We start from the raw sequence: 15,160 nt of genomic DNA, 5'->3' as shown, positions 1-15,160 counted from the left end.
CGCTAAACATTGATATGCCTCTCCATGCTTTGGCCACCATTCCCGAGGACACGCTTCCATGCTGATGATTCTCGTTTAAAAAAAAAATTCATTAATTATATTTGTGACTGAATTCCTTAGGGAAGAATTGTATGTCTCCTGTTCTGTTTTATCCATATTTTTCAATATATTTCACGTTATACCAGTCTCGGATGATGACCCAGCACATGTTGTTTGTTTTAAGAACACTGCAGATTTGACAAAACGCAAAGAAGGTACCAATGTGAGATTTCTAAAAATAGCTACAGCACTCGAGACCCAGGGTTTAAGAATCTGAAGTGCCTTCCAAAATCTGAGAGACGAGGTGTGGAGCTTGCTTTCAGAAGCCTTAAAAGAGCAACACTCTGATGCGGAAACTACAGAACTGAACCACCAAAAAAGAAAATCAATCTTCTGTTGCTGGCATCTGACTCAGATGATGAAAATGAACATGCATCAGTCCGCTCTGCTTTGGATCGTGATCGAGCAGAACCCGCCATCAGCATGGACACATGTCTTCTGGAAGGGTGGTTGAAGCATGAAGGGGACAAATGAATCTTTAACTGTATCTGGCACGTAAATATCTTGAGACACCGGCTACAATAGTGTCATGCAAACGTCTGTTCTCACTTTCAGGTGACGCTGTGAACAAGAAGCGGGCAGCATTATCTCCTGCAAATGTAAACAAACTTGTTTGTCTGAGCAATTGGCTGAACAAGAAATAGGACTAAGTGGACTTGTAGGCTCTAAAATTTTACACTGTTTTATTTTTGAATGCAGGGGGTTTTTTGTACATAATTCTATATTTGTAAGTTCAACTTTCATGATAAAGAGATTGCACTACAGTACTTGTATTAGGTGAAGTGAAAAATACTATTTCTTTTGTTTTTTACTGAGCAAATATTTGTAATAAAAGATAATATAAAGTGAGCACTGTACTCGGCATGGTAATTGAAATCAATGGGGGGGGAGGACAAGGATAGCTCAGTGGTTTGAGCATTGGCCTGCTAAACCCAGGGTTGTGAGTTCAATCCTTGAGGGGGCCACTTAGGGATCTGGGGCAAAAAAATTGGTCCTGCTAGTGAAGGCAGGGGGCTGGACTCAATGACCTTTCAAGGTCCCTTCCAGTTCTAGGAGATTGGTATATCTCCAATTATTACCTTACCTTTGAAAATGTAGAAAACATCCAAAAATATTTAAATAAATGGCATTCTATTATTCTTTAACAGTGCAATTAATCACACAATTAATTTTTTAATAGCTTGATAGCCCTACTGAAAATATAGTTATTAATTAATTTTGCATCCCACTGTCAAGGAAACAACCATTTGCAGAAGACACACGGAGAGGTCTACATCTGGTTTTAGTTTCAGGGGTGAGAAGCTGCAAGTGGCACTCTCGAGATGCATCCAAAATCCCAGTGTAGCTGGAGGTTTCTATTTTAATTATTTGATTATCGTTGGACTTCAGAGTTAAACACCCAGATAAGACGAGCCTGGGAAAGTTCACACTTTTCAAAGCTCTTATGACTAAAGACCTGCAGACTCCGACGAGCAGCCCTGCATACATTCACATCCAGACTGCTTCCTGCATAACTTTATAGGCGAGAAACATGTTTTCCCTGCAGAAATGGATGAGGCGGGCTGGAGAGTGCCAATAATACAACGTTCCCGGCTAAGACCAGCTCAATCCACCCCCCCGCCAGAGAGGTGAGACGCATTTAAGGCCTAAGACAGGTAAAGTGTCTCAGACAACAAATGTCTTTTCACTGCTGTCTTGATGGAGGCCAAGGTCCCCGGTTTCATTCCCTTTGTGCTGATAAGTTGGCAGTGCAGCCGACGGCCATTTTAAGGGGCAGGAATGCCTCATATTGCTCATCAGAAACCACTTGGGCCGAGAACAGCTGCTGAGGAAGCGTGCATAGAACTGGGAGGCCATGGGGTAAACCTCAGAGCCGTTGGTGGGGATGTGAAGGGACAGACACTGCATCCCACTTCACAGGGCGGAGGCAGCAGTTTGCAAAGGAAGAATAAATGGATATTTACCTGAGGGTGAATCTGTGGTTTGTCACAAGTGGCCTCAAAATCCAACACTAAGAAGTAGTGATATCTCTGTGGAGGGAAGGATGACATTGCTGCCATGGACGCGCCAAAGCCGTGGGACGCCAGTTTCCTGTTTAAGGTGGAGCCGCACCCCTGGAGAAAGCAACGTAGGCGGTGGGAGCACAGAGCTTGTCTCACCCTTGGAAGTAAGGTTGGAGGAATCTTTGCTGCTCCAGTATGGAAGAGTGCTATCATTGAACATCCAGAGGCATCTGAAACTTAGAAAGAGAGAGGGGCTTGTGTTACTAATGTGCACACATCTCACTTCTATTGCCATCTCCTCAACCTAGCCATTTTGTAACAGACACTCTCGTGGCCTTTGGATGAAAGGTTCCACTAAAAACCCCAGGCAATACCATGACCTATTGCAAATACACTAGACAGCGTCTAGACCCACTAGCAACCTAGAAATTAACCGCTGTGAATAGCTCTACATTAAGAGGCAGAGACACCAGTCACTGCTCCAGGGGCCAGATCAGGCGTCTGCATGCTACAGGACACTATCTAGATAGCTTAGGGGTCTGATGCAAAGCTTACTGAAGTCTGTGGAAAGACCCTTAGTCTCTTGATACATGTACACTGGTAACAGAAGTTGCAAACAATAGGAGTCAGGCACAATGAGACAAGTGCAGATGCCTTCCGCTTGGCCCCAAGCCCCCCAGCTCAAGCCAATTCCACTCCCCACACGTTAGTCAGCTTTTCTCCCCCTCTCACCCAGTATATCAGCCTCTTGATAACATGCTTCCATAGGGCATCCCGCCTGGTTGCTCTCAACAGGGTTCAGGTGCCACACACAATCTCTTGCTCAGCGGGGGGTTTTCAGGGTGGGGGAGGACAGAGGTGGTAGGGGGAACTGATCTAAAATGTTGACATTTAAGGGGTGCATTTTCCTTCCAACAAAACCCAAACTGATTAAGTTTAATTCATTCCTCCCTCTCCCCTATAAAAATCCCACCCACTTTTATTTTTTATTTATACTCTTAGGACTTAAAAACTTTGTGGTAGTTTTACAGATCACTCATCCATAATGTGACCCTCTGGCATCTGGGGTTTTGGACGGGGGAGGGGAGAGGAAGAAGTTTCAAATGATTTCTTTTTTTAATTTTTTTTTTTTTTAAATGCTGTTCTCCAGGAATGCATGGGTCAGGGACAGGTAACAGAGTCTTTCAACTAGGATGCCAGTTCAAAGTCAGCCCAGGTCAGTATTTGCTACCTGGCCTTTCAGTGGTTTATCTGAAATCCGGTTCCTAGCAGGTGGATCTCAATCACCCCAAAACCCACCACATCTAGCCCCTAGGCCAGCAACCAAGCATGGAGACTGAACTCAGTTCAGCCCCTACAGGCAGGGCCAAGCCAGTGGTGGGGCAACTACTGGTGTCACTGCCTGCACCACCGCTGTTCTGAGCATACAGTTCCCAGTGTGCACAGCACATCTATAGGGCAGCACAGTCCATGCTTCCAAGGAGCTCACAAGCTAGAATGGATAGAAGACACAGGACAGCAGGTGTCTAGACGCTGGGAGCAGTACAGACTTCCTTCCTTCCATGCAAGAAGGGACACGTCTTGCTTTTGTTTAGTTTCTTAGTGCAGCGGAACTAAGCGCAGACTCCCCTGGGTGTGCACACAATGCCTCCAGCACCTGCACGGAGGGCAGGAAGCACCCCTTAGTGGAGATGACAAGTAGCCAGATTTACACAACAAAATAAAAACTGCCTCAAAGAAACCAGAGGACGATCATTCACGAACAACACCGTGGTTATTTACCGTGGTTATTTGCACAGACAGCAACTGCTCCTTTGTATCTGTTAGTCTATCAGGTAAATAATGCACGTGCCAAAATACACACTTAATGAGGTAATATGCCTTGAAGAACAGCTAAACCTGTATTTACCTGAGAGACCCAGAGAAACTCAGAAAGACCAGATTAGGAGATAATTGCAGCTGAGCAGGTCATGTGCATTAGGTAAATACACATTTTGTAACCTTCCCTTAGAAGGATTTTGTGTTAAAGAAACACACATGCATATCACAGGTGGAAATCAGAGACTGAGGAGGTTTAATATGGAGTCACTTCCTGCAGTCTGACTTTCGGGGCATAAACTGGTTGTACCTCCTGGCTTTCATTTTTTGAGGCTGTATATTTTATTAAAGCAGCATTGCAAGCAAGAGACGCCTGGAAAACTAAAAACCTCAGTTATAAAACCATAATCAAGAGCTGCCCTGCAAGCCTAACATTGTATTTATCCTAAAGGTGTTCAGCAAGACCTACCACTTTTCCATCTCATACTTTTATTGCCATTAATAGATTAATTACAGCCGAATAGAAATCACTTCCATTCATATCTAACCTATCCTGGATAACAGATATTTATGCTTAAGATCTTCAGAGCTGTCAGCTGTGGAGCTGAAGGTCCACCAGAGCAGATACAACATCTCGGAACAAAGCTGCTAATAATTTGTTGTGGTGGAGACTGGTCTTTAGAAAAGAAAACTGAGGGGGGACTTGATCACAGACTTCAAATATGTTCAGGGCTGTTATAAAGAGGACTGTGGCCAATTGTTCTCCATGTCCACTGCAGCTAGGACCAGAAGCAATGGGCTTCACCTGCAGCACGGGAGATTTAGGTTAGATATTAGGAAAAACTTTCTAACTCTCAGGGTAGGTAAGCTCTGGAATAGTTTCCTGGGGAGGCTGTGGAATCCCCATCACTGGAGATTTTTAAGAACAGAATGGACAAACACCTGTCAGGGATGATCTAAATTTACTTGGTCCTGCTCAGCACAGGGGGCTGGATTTAATGACTCTGAAGGCCCTTCCTGCCTGTCCTACATTTCTATGATTTAACCTACTCTGAAAAGGGAAAAAATACAACGGAAGTTGGGGAGGGAGTCAGACAATAGCCCCTTAAATCAAATACATCCAATAACATAATATACATGGCTAGGTAAGACCATTACTGTGTAGATACAGCTAAGCACTGAACAGCGCATGCGAGGGGACATTTTGCTAATCCCCTTGACAGCCAGCACATGACTAGGAACAATCCAATAGCAAACTTTTGCTCTCCGCTTTTTTGGCAAGTGAAGTCTTAACTATAATATTAGCCAGTCTCTACTCTAGACTTCCAGTCTCTTCCCAAAATACCTGGAACGTCTTCCTCGGCGAGCTCAGAGTGTCTCAGAACATTAGGGAGCTGGTGAGCAGATGCTATTTATTAAAACCCGTGTAAAGCATTTATGGCTACGACAGAAGATGCAAGACACTCCTAATTATCCAATATTTATTCCAACACACAGCAATGCAGATACTCAGTCAGAACACAGCTTTAAAAAGAAAATACAAACCCTACACTACCCTGATCAATTCACGTGTTGAATGATTCAATTTCCAAACCCAAATGAAGTGTGATAAATGTATTTTATGCACACAGGGACAGATTATAATCTCCGTGTCGACTGCCACATCTGGCACTCAGTCCAACCAGTTTAATGCTTCACATTATCCAGCTACAATTCCTTATACAGATATATATATTAACTGTCATGGGATTGTAAACTGTGGCTGGACTTCATGAAGTATGTTGACAGATTGTACACAGACATAGGAAAAGTTACAGCATTTACATTCGTAACTCCCAATAACATGGGAGGGGGGCTACAGGTGGGAGATAAGATTCGTTTTATAGGCTGTGTATTACTGTATGTCACACATGACTTCACTTGCTGTAACCAGTAACTATTGCTTACAAAATCCTGGAAGTTAGTCTGACCTGCAGTTATTCTGTCTCCAGAATGGCATGGGGCAAACCCAGGCCAGTCAGCTTTCTTCCTCATCGGTGTGCCATGTAAATGATGGCAAAGCACCACAGCTGAGCTCTAGAAAGCAAGGAAAGCCAAAAGCCAGGCAAGCACCGGCTGTACGGGCTTGGCTGCCAGATGCCTCACTAACTGTCCAGAGAAGAACTTGCACTGGCGCCTCTCTCACTTCAGGTCTCAAGAGGAATGAATCGGAGAGAACTGCTTATTGGGAACCACAAGCATCCACTAGAGCAGCACTCTTGCATGCGGCCACCAGGGGCTTTTCTCACGGCCACAGCCTCCTGGGTGGAGACTGGAGTGGGGGAAGCAGGGGCCCCTACCCTGGGGCCACCAGCTGGGAGTGGGCCCTACGCCCCACCCCCTCCCACAGAGACACAAATGCTGGAGGAGTAGGTAGCCAGTGAGTTCCCCACTTGCCCGGGGCAGTGGGGTCATGCTTCAGCCCTGGGGTCCCGTGGTTGCCCCCCCCTCACAGCTGGCCCCTACTGCCTCTCCTGGCCCCCTATTCATTTCCCCCATGACCTCTGGCCCCCCACTGCCTCCCAACCATCTCCCTATCCAGGGCTTAATTTGTCCCTGGGCTGAGTAAGTCTGCTGTGAAAAGTGATATTTGTATGTTTGTTATTATCACTTTTCACAGCAGACTTAGTAGCTAGCAGGGAGGTTGTGAAAAGTGATACACTGCTACCTCGACATAACGCCACCCGATATAATATGAATTTGGATATAACGCGGTAAAGCAGTGCCCCGGGGGGGGAGGGCTGCGCACTCCGGTGGATCAAAGCAAGTTCAATGTAACACGGTTTCACCTATAACGCGGTAAGATTTTTTGGCTCCCAAGGACAATGTTATACCGAGGTACAGGTGTATTAACATACAAGTATCACTTTTCACAGCAGCAGACTTACCTGCTAGTAAGTCTAAAAAAAGCAACCAAAAAAGAAAAAGAAACAACAAAAAAGACAAGAATGTGTAAAGCATCTTATTTGTGTTTCTATTCTGTTTAGGTCCAGTAAAGAAGAGAGACAACTGTACTACTTTTTTTTTTTTTTTAATTATTGAGTCTGCAAAATAAAAAAAATCCTATGTAAATAAATTACAATTTGGACGTGTGCATGTGCATATTTATTTGTTTTTCCTAAAGTATTTTAGGAAAAACTGCCAGAGCGGCCACCAGCAAGACTTGGTGGCCACACACTGAGGTCACCAAAAAATTTGTTGCGAGAACCCCTGAGCAGAGGTTCCGAATTTTTCTTATTGCATACCCCATTCCAGATCTACCAGCTGCCCACGTACACCTACCATTCTCATCACGGATAGTGCGTGTGTTCTTTTTAACACTACCTGTCTTTAGCCATCTGTACATATTTCACCGTTAAGTACAGACAGAGTTATAGCGGGACCTATACAACTGGGAAAAAACCCTAGGTTCTTAACTCAGACTGGGCAACTGAGCCCGCACTGTACAGTGATTGGAGATGAGGGATCTGTATCCGTCCCAGGGGGGAGGGATAGCTCAGTGGTTTGAGCATTGGCCTGCTAAACCCAGGGTTGTAAATTCAGTCCTTGAGGGGGCTACTTGGGGAGCTGGGGCAAAAATCAGTATTTGGTCCTGCTAGTGAAGGCAGGGGGCTGGACTCAATGACCTTTCAAGATCCCTTCTTTTCAATTCTGAAGCACTTAGAGGAGAGGAAAGTGATCAGGAACAGTCAGCATGGATTCACCAAGGGCAAGTCATGCCTGACTAACCTAATTGCCTTCTATGAGGAGATAACTGGGTCTGTGGATGAGGGGAAAGGAGCGGATGTGTTATTCCTTGACTTTAGCAAAGCTTTTGATACAGTCTCCCACAGTATTCTTGCCAGCAAGTTAAAGAAGTATGGGCTGGATGATTGGACTATAAGGTGGACAGAAAGCTGGCTAGATCGTCGGGCTCAACAGGTAGTGATCAACGGCTCCATGTCTAGTTGGCAGCTGGTTTCAAGTGGAGTGCCCCAAGGGTCGGTCCTGGGGCCGGTTTTGTTCAATATCTTCATTAATGATCTGGAGGATGGCATGGGCTGCACTCTCAGCAAGTTTGCAGATGACACTAAACTGGGAGGAGTGGTAGATACGCTGGAGGGTAAGGATAGGATACAGAGGGACCTAGACAAATTAGAGGATTGGGCCAAAAGAAATATGATGAGGTTCAACAAGGACAAGTGCAGAGTCCTGCACTTAGGACAGAAGAATCCCATACACAGTTACAGACTAGGGACCAAATGGCTAGGAAGCAGTTCTGCAGAAAAGGACCTAGGGGTTACAGTGGACGAGAAGCTGGATATGAGCCAGTGTGCCCTTGTTGCCAAGAAGGCTAACGGTATTTTGGGCTGTATAAGTAGGGGCATTGCCAGCAGATCGAGGGATGTGATCATTCCCCTCTATTCGACATTGGTGAGGCCTCATCTGGAGTACTGTGTCCAGTTTTGGGCCCCACACTACAAGAAGGATGTGGAAAAATTGGAGTCCAGCGGAGGGCAACAAAAATGATTAGGGGGCTGGAGCACGACTTATGAGGAGAGGCTGAGGGAACTGGGATTGTTTAGCCTGCAGAAGAGAAGAATGAGGGGGGATTTGATAGCTGCTTTCAACTACCTGAAAGGGGGTTCCAAAGAGGATGGATCTAGACTGTTCACAGTGGTACCTGATGACAGAACAAGGAGTAATGGTCTCAAGTTGCAGTGGGGGAGGTTTAGGTTGGATATTAGGAAAAACTTTTTCACTAGGAGGGTGGTGAAGCACTGGAATAGGTTCCCTAGGGAGGTGGCGGAATCTCCTTCCCGAGAGGTTTTTAAGGTCAGGCTTGACAAAGCCCTGGCTGGGATGATTTAGTTGGGAATTGGTCCTGCTTTGAGCAGGGGGTTGGACTAGATGACCTCCTGAGGTCCCTTCCAGCCCTGATAGTCTATGATTCTATGATAGGCCAGTGTCTCTGTGTTCTCGTTGGTACATCTTGAAGTAAATTAACTCCTGTATTTTATAAAACAAATTCTCAGAGTTTCAAAGCGTCATCTGAGTAGCCTATTATGAAAATGCAGTAAATAAAAATAAATAAATAATATCCACCATTACACAATTTTCCCCGTGTATCCCCCAGAGATGTCTCCTGTACCCCCAGGGGTACACATACCACAGTATGGGAACCCCTGCGCTAGAGGGATGAGAAACTAACAACCAGTGCCAGTCATGAAGTGATCAGGGCACTTTAAGCAACTTTCTCCACTGGCAGTAGAAGTATGAGACCTGATTCCACAAATAAATGCATTGCATATGTATGTACGCCCTGTGGTTTGTAGGATGAATGGCATTCATGCCTGTAACTAATTTGTGCACAGAGAGACAAATTAGTCTATGAATCTTAGCTTTACCGGTTCTTTGTGCATAATACTAATATTTAAATTTTACTAATTAAAACAAATCAAAATCATACAAGGACAAAATGAGACAGTCAGATAATTCAACAGCCTGCTTTCCGCCCAAGAGCAGACACATTCACTGTTCAGGCTGACAGTCTGGAGTGATAATGTAGCCTCAAATTGGGAGAAGCGGGAAGCCACGATCTAAGAACAAGCAAACCCTAGCATTAAGGCAGCAACAGCAGCCCAGACTTACAGCCCAAGAATGGTCACACTTTAGTCAGCATTTAACAGGACACTTTCAGACCAAACATGGGCCCACGTTTAGATTTGGTACAGATGTTTCTATCAGATTGAGGCTTACATGTCCATGACTTTTTTTTTTTTTAAAGTGAACTTTACATTTTTTTTTAAATACCAAGTCTTTTCTTGCAGTGTTTGCAACCCAAATATCACAGCACTTTGGCATGGCCTGAGAGCCAGAAAATTAAAGACTAGAAACAAAAACTAGTGAGTCTAGCGGCACTGTTCAAACTTATTAAAAACACATTAACATAGTATTCTAACAGTTGTAATGATTTAAAGTGGTGTTAGAAAACCAGGTAAAGTGGTTTAATCAATTCATCTGACAATATCCTTTTACCATTAGTTCAATATATTTTCCTAGTTTAATTCCTTTGGTTGGGTTTGTTTGTAGCAAACCCACATTCTGGGAAAGTTACATTGCAAGTTTTCCAAAGCACTCCCTGAAATGTCTGTGGAGTGTTCCTATTCCTTACTTGTCACCAATACAATGGACTATTGAACTATCTATCTTTACAGATCCTCAAGAGTGTGCTTAGCCCTTCCCCCGTTCCCAAAACCTTACAATCTACAATTAGATGGGACACAAGTGAGAAGAACAGTGGAGAGGATGAGGGTTATTCCAGGGAGATCATGTGGTTACTCATTTCAGGCATGCGCACATATTGATAGTTCAATTGAAAGAAAATACCATGGTTGACTCACTATGTGTAGGCATTTTGAGCGAAGTGAGTTAAAGAGGGATGTGAAGGAGAGGAGTGACTAAAACAGGGAGGGAATTCCATGAGTAGGGAAGCTTTCTCCTATCTAACCACCCTGCTCCTCCCACATTCCTTCAGAGATACGCCATGCCAAACCACTGCATAGACCATCAGAACTGTTTCCATAGTGATGTCACAGACACAATGTCTTGTGAGATCACAGAGACTGAGGAGGAGGAGGAGGAGCAAAATTAAGAAGAGGACTTCCTGTGGCTAATGCATGGATAATCGGTGTGCTGGGAATGAAACAGGTATCACAGCTTACTTGACACTGCGGGGAAGCCTAATCAAGATGCAGCTCTCACCAGACCACTTATCTCAGGGCTGTCCCCGAAGTATTTCCCAAAGATACAAGATACAATTCTGCTCCAAGGCCAACTCTGCTAGGCAGCCAACTTTTGTTAGCTCCTTGAGTGGTCTCTTAAAACAGATTTTACTGTATTTTTCAATTTTCCCCAAGAGCAGCAGTGGCTACACAAATGGATCTCATGCTGAAATCTGCGGGAGTTCTGCACATGGAAGGACAGCAGGACTGCCCCTTAGTGAGAAAGTAGAGGGAGGAAAAAAACCTGAAGTGCATGAGTAGACAGACTGTAAAGCTACCGTGGAAGAATATATTTGGTACGTGGTATAGTGCCTTCATCAGATGGCCTCAGTGTGTTCTGTGGAAAAGGCCAAGTTATATTTTTAATTGTGGTCCTTGGGCTGGGTTTATAATTTAAGGCCACATGCAACTCTCAATCCACAGCTGAGCTCCCACCTAAGTGCAATGGAGTTAGCAGAGTTGCTGTTACACATAGCTTAATTCAGTGGAAAGTAAAAATATCAGGCGCTTTTAAGACTGTGTCTTTTTGCCCTTTGGTTATATGGTACCTGGCAGATGTGATTACCTGATTTGCTCACACAATTGCTGTGATTCAAATCGGGTACACAGTTGTGTAGCTAAATTATTTGAAAATCTGGCTCTGTTACTGTCAGGCTCAAGAGTTAACACTCAACTGAGACATACAGGATGGTTTACACCTCAACTGTTTAATGCTGTCTACAGTTTGGTGTTGACAATTCTGCATTATTTTCTATTTAGTTCACATTTGAGTCGTTCTCTATACAATCATAAGGTCTAGATATTTTTAAAGAAAGTTTGCTTTCTGCAGAATCTGAAGGTCATAAGGGCCGGAAGATACTTCAAAAAGGCAGGTAAACCAGATTTTGTGAAACCACACCAATTCACAATAATCCTGGGAAAAAATCCAGCAAGGGATAGAAGTACTGCACAGAGAGTTTCCACGGGCAATGAAATCCAGCCACCTCTAGGGTAAAAACAACAATGCTAACAGTACATAGTTATACTGCCAAGAAATTTAGGACAGGAAGTGAAGAATCCTTATCCAACTTAAAATGCAGGAGAGATTCTGAGACACAATGCAATTACCCAGTTGGAATCTGGCCAGCATCATTAACCACTCTATTCTTAGGTTTAAAAAAAATGTCTCAGAGAATATTTAGTGACTAAAATGGTCAGAGACCTCAGTTTTACCTCTCATCTACAAAACTGCATCCCACTCCCCCAAGTATCACAGCACCCCCAGTCCTATGCTGGGGAAATGGTTCAGAACCAACAGAAAGCATCTTCTATTGCACTTCTCCAGGACCACCACCTGCAGCAACTATGTGTCCTTCTCACCCAATAGCAGACTCGGAAATATGTATATTTGTTTAATAGTCACCAATTAATATAGTTTATGGTGTCCATTCCCATTCAGATTTAGTTCATGAATCAACATTCCCATATGCTGTACAGGTTCAGTGCAGTTCATGCAAAGGTTATTATTAGATCAAAACAGAGGAAGTGCAAGTGCAAGAACTTTACATGCCAAATGTCTTTCAAAACTTTATTTCCTAGATTAAACAAAGGAAAAATTCAATACCTACTAAAAGTAACACAGCCAAAACAAGATAGGCATTGTAGCAGCTATAGCAATCCTCCTAAAGGAATCAAGTCCCAGCTAAATATCTTTCATTCAAAACTATGGAAATAAAGGTCATCTCAATCTGTGTACACTTATTCAGGGACTTCTTTGATTAGTGTCCAAACTAATTAGCATTTTCTTTTTAATGCAATCGGTCTTCTTACTTTTGGTGAGAATCAAGTCTGACTACATGCACGTATGAAGCTTTTTTATGAATGCGTGCACACACGTTATTGTACGCAGAGCAACCTATGCTTCAGAGAAGAAACTGCCATGAAAAAGGTCTCTCGAGAACAATAGAAGCATTTCATCTACAGTATAAATTAACAGCCTGCAAAATTTCAGTTACAGAGAACCCACCCCAAACTTAACAATTTAAGGTACAAACGTACATCTGAAGTCACTTCCACCACCCACCTCCACCCTAAAGAGTAACCATTTGGATTTCTAACACACTGTTTATTTAAGAAGAAACCATTCTTGGTGTGAAATCTTATACTGCCAAGTTTACAATGAAAGTGCTATGAAACTCCACGGTATTGCACAGAGCACCAAAACTATTAAGTACCTCAAGTTACCATTCAAAATGGGCAGCTTACAGTGTCTGACAGGACCAAGTCCTTTTAGAAATACCACAACCCAAAGCATTTGATTAAAGCCTTCTTTATCTCTTCTGAGCTGAGATATGTTGCAATCTAACCTATCAGCCCAGCCCTTTGCGCTGTGGCCTAAAGAATACCACAGATCAGACGAAACTGAAGCCATCAATCCACTCTATTTCTAAAACCAGCCAAGTCTACATTGGATTTATTTCCTAATAATGCCCCATTGCTATGTAAAGCTACCAGGCATAAGGCTTACAACAGAGTATCAGGAAAAAGGCACAACATCTGTTCATGCTGTTTAAGAGAAGTCACACCTGTGACACTACAGGAGCAAGAAAAGGGAGAGAGGAGAAATTCATGTGACCAGTCACACAACAAGTAAACACACACTGTATTTCTCAACTCTCTCAAGTTCACTCCTGAGTTTCAAGCTCTTTCACACTCAGAAGATGTGCAATCAGTGTAATCTCATAAGTCAAACCATTGACTCCCTCATTCATTCCCTTTCAGAACCTCCAAACCCCAAAAGGAATTTCCAAAATCCCTCTTAATATTTCTTGCCCCTTTTAAGTCAGTTCAGTGGGCAATCAACTTAGAATCATAGAGGATCAGAGTTGGAAGGGACCTCAGGAGGCATCTAGTCCAACCCACTGCTCAAAGCAGGACCAATCTCCAGGCAGATTTTTACCCCAGTTCCCTAAATGGCCCCTCAAGGATTGAACTCACAGCGCTGGGTTTAGCAGGCCAATGCTCAAACCCCTGAGCCCCCCTTCTGCTGCCCAAAGACTTAACAGTGGTTTATCAAAATCAGACGACAATTTTGGGGAGCGACCACAAGAGCCACAGTCCGAATAGTTCTACTGAAGAACAAGCAACTGCCCAGGGATCAGAGGCCCAACTTAACACAGAACTGAAACAGGGCGAAAGTCGCTGGGCCCCAATGCTGGGCCCCTCTTCCGTAACCAGATCCAGAGTTTCCCTCCTTCCTTCCTAGACTCCTAGACGTGGGGCCACACGGGGAGATGGAACACTTCAGGCGCCGCGAGAATGCCCCGTGCCGCACACCATGGCTGCAGGCGAACTTCCCGCTGCTGGCCTGGGCCACGGGGGCGAGACCGGCTCATCCCCCCCCTTTGCCGCCCGCCGCTCCTACCAGCCCGAGATACCCCCCCCCCGCTGCAGCCCCCAAACGCTCCCACCCCCCCTGCCGCCCGGGCACAGAACCAGCTCAGCCCCCCCGGCCCGGCCCGGCCCCGAGCCCGTTCCCAGGGCAGCCCCCGGCCCAGCCGCGGGGGTCCCGGTCCCGCTCCCTCCCCGCCAGGCCGGCCTGGGCCTGCCCCCCCTCCCCCCGGCCGCCGCCCCGCCCCCGGGGGCCGGTGGGGTGTTTACAGCGGGGGCAGCGCCAGCCCTTCCCCCCACATTCGGCACCACGAGTCCCCAAGCCAGCGACTCACCTCCGCGCACTCTGACCCCCGACCCCGTTCTGAGCGGCAGCCCGGCCGGCCAACCGGAGCGGCCGCTCCGCCGCCGGGGCGGGGCTTCCTCCCCGCCGACCCGGACGCAGCCGCGCGGGCGGCTGGCAGCGGGGGCGCGCGCCGCGCGGCATCCTGGGGCCTGTAGTCCCGGCCCCCGGCGGGGCGCGCGCGGCTGGGGCAGCGGCGGGGCGGGGACCGAGGCTCGACGCCTCCGCTGGGGGCGCAGGGCCCAGCCCAGGCCTCGCTGGCGGGGCGGGCAGGCGGCCCCGGGCCTGGGGGGCAGTGGGGCCAGGTCCCGTGGGCGCGGGGGGGCCGATGGCCAGGAATCGGGGTCCTGGGGGGCAGTGGGGCCAGGCCCCGTGGGCGCTGGTGTGGCCAGGAATCAGGTCCTGTGGGCAGTGGGGCCAGGCCCCGTGGGCGCTGGGGGGCAGTGGGGCCAGGTCCTGTGAGCGTGGGGCCCATGGCCAGGAATCGGGTCCTGGGGGCAGTGGGCCCCGGCCCGGTGAGCGGTGGGGGGCCCATGGCCAGGACTCGGGGTCCGGGGGGGCCGTGGGGCAGGTGCTGTGGGCGGTGTGGGGCCGATGGTCAGGAATTGGGGTCCCAGCCATGGGGGGCAGTGGGGCAGGTCCTGTGGGCGGTGTGGGGCCCATGGCCAGGAATCAGGGTCCTGGGGGGCAGTGGGGCCAGGCCCCGTGGGCGGTGGGGGGCCGAT

The 15,160-nt window shown here is 46.6% G+C and overlaps 1 protein-coding gene across 22 annotated transcripts in view; it reads right to left on the bottom strand.

Moving 5' to 3' along the window:
- The window catches only part of ERI3 (ERI1 exoribonuclease family member 3), a 235,536-nt gene that overhangs the window by 205,275 nt on the left and 15,101 nt on the right, over nucleotides 1-15,160 (bottom strand). For 16 of the 22 annotated variants that reach the window (XM_039485189.1, XM_039485175.1, XM_039485191.1 and 13 more), the window contains exon 3: nucleotides 2,064-2,338. In XM_039485189.1, the coding sequence (XP_039341123.1) occupies nucleotides 2,064-2,315 (252 nt within the window). In that variant the 5' untranslated portion in view covers nucleotides 2,316-2,338. The other 6 variants (XM_039485193.1, XM_039485186.1, XM_039485188.1 and 3 more) reach the window with 5 other exon arrangements.

This window comes from Mauremys reevesii, linkage group 8 (assembly GCF_016161935.1).
Source record: "Mauremys reevesii isolate NIE-2019 linkage group 8, ASM1616193v1, whole genome shotgun sequence".
NCBI lineage: Eukaryota > Metazoa > Chordata > Testudines > Geoemydidae > Mauremys > Mauremys reevesii.
The sequence above is the reverse complement of the archived record's forward strand: the minus strand, read 5'-3'. Positions and strand labels throughout refer to the sequence as shown.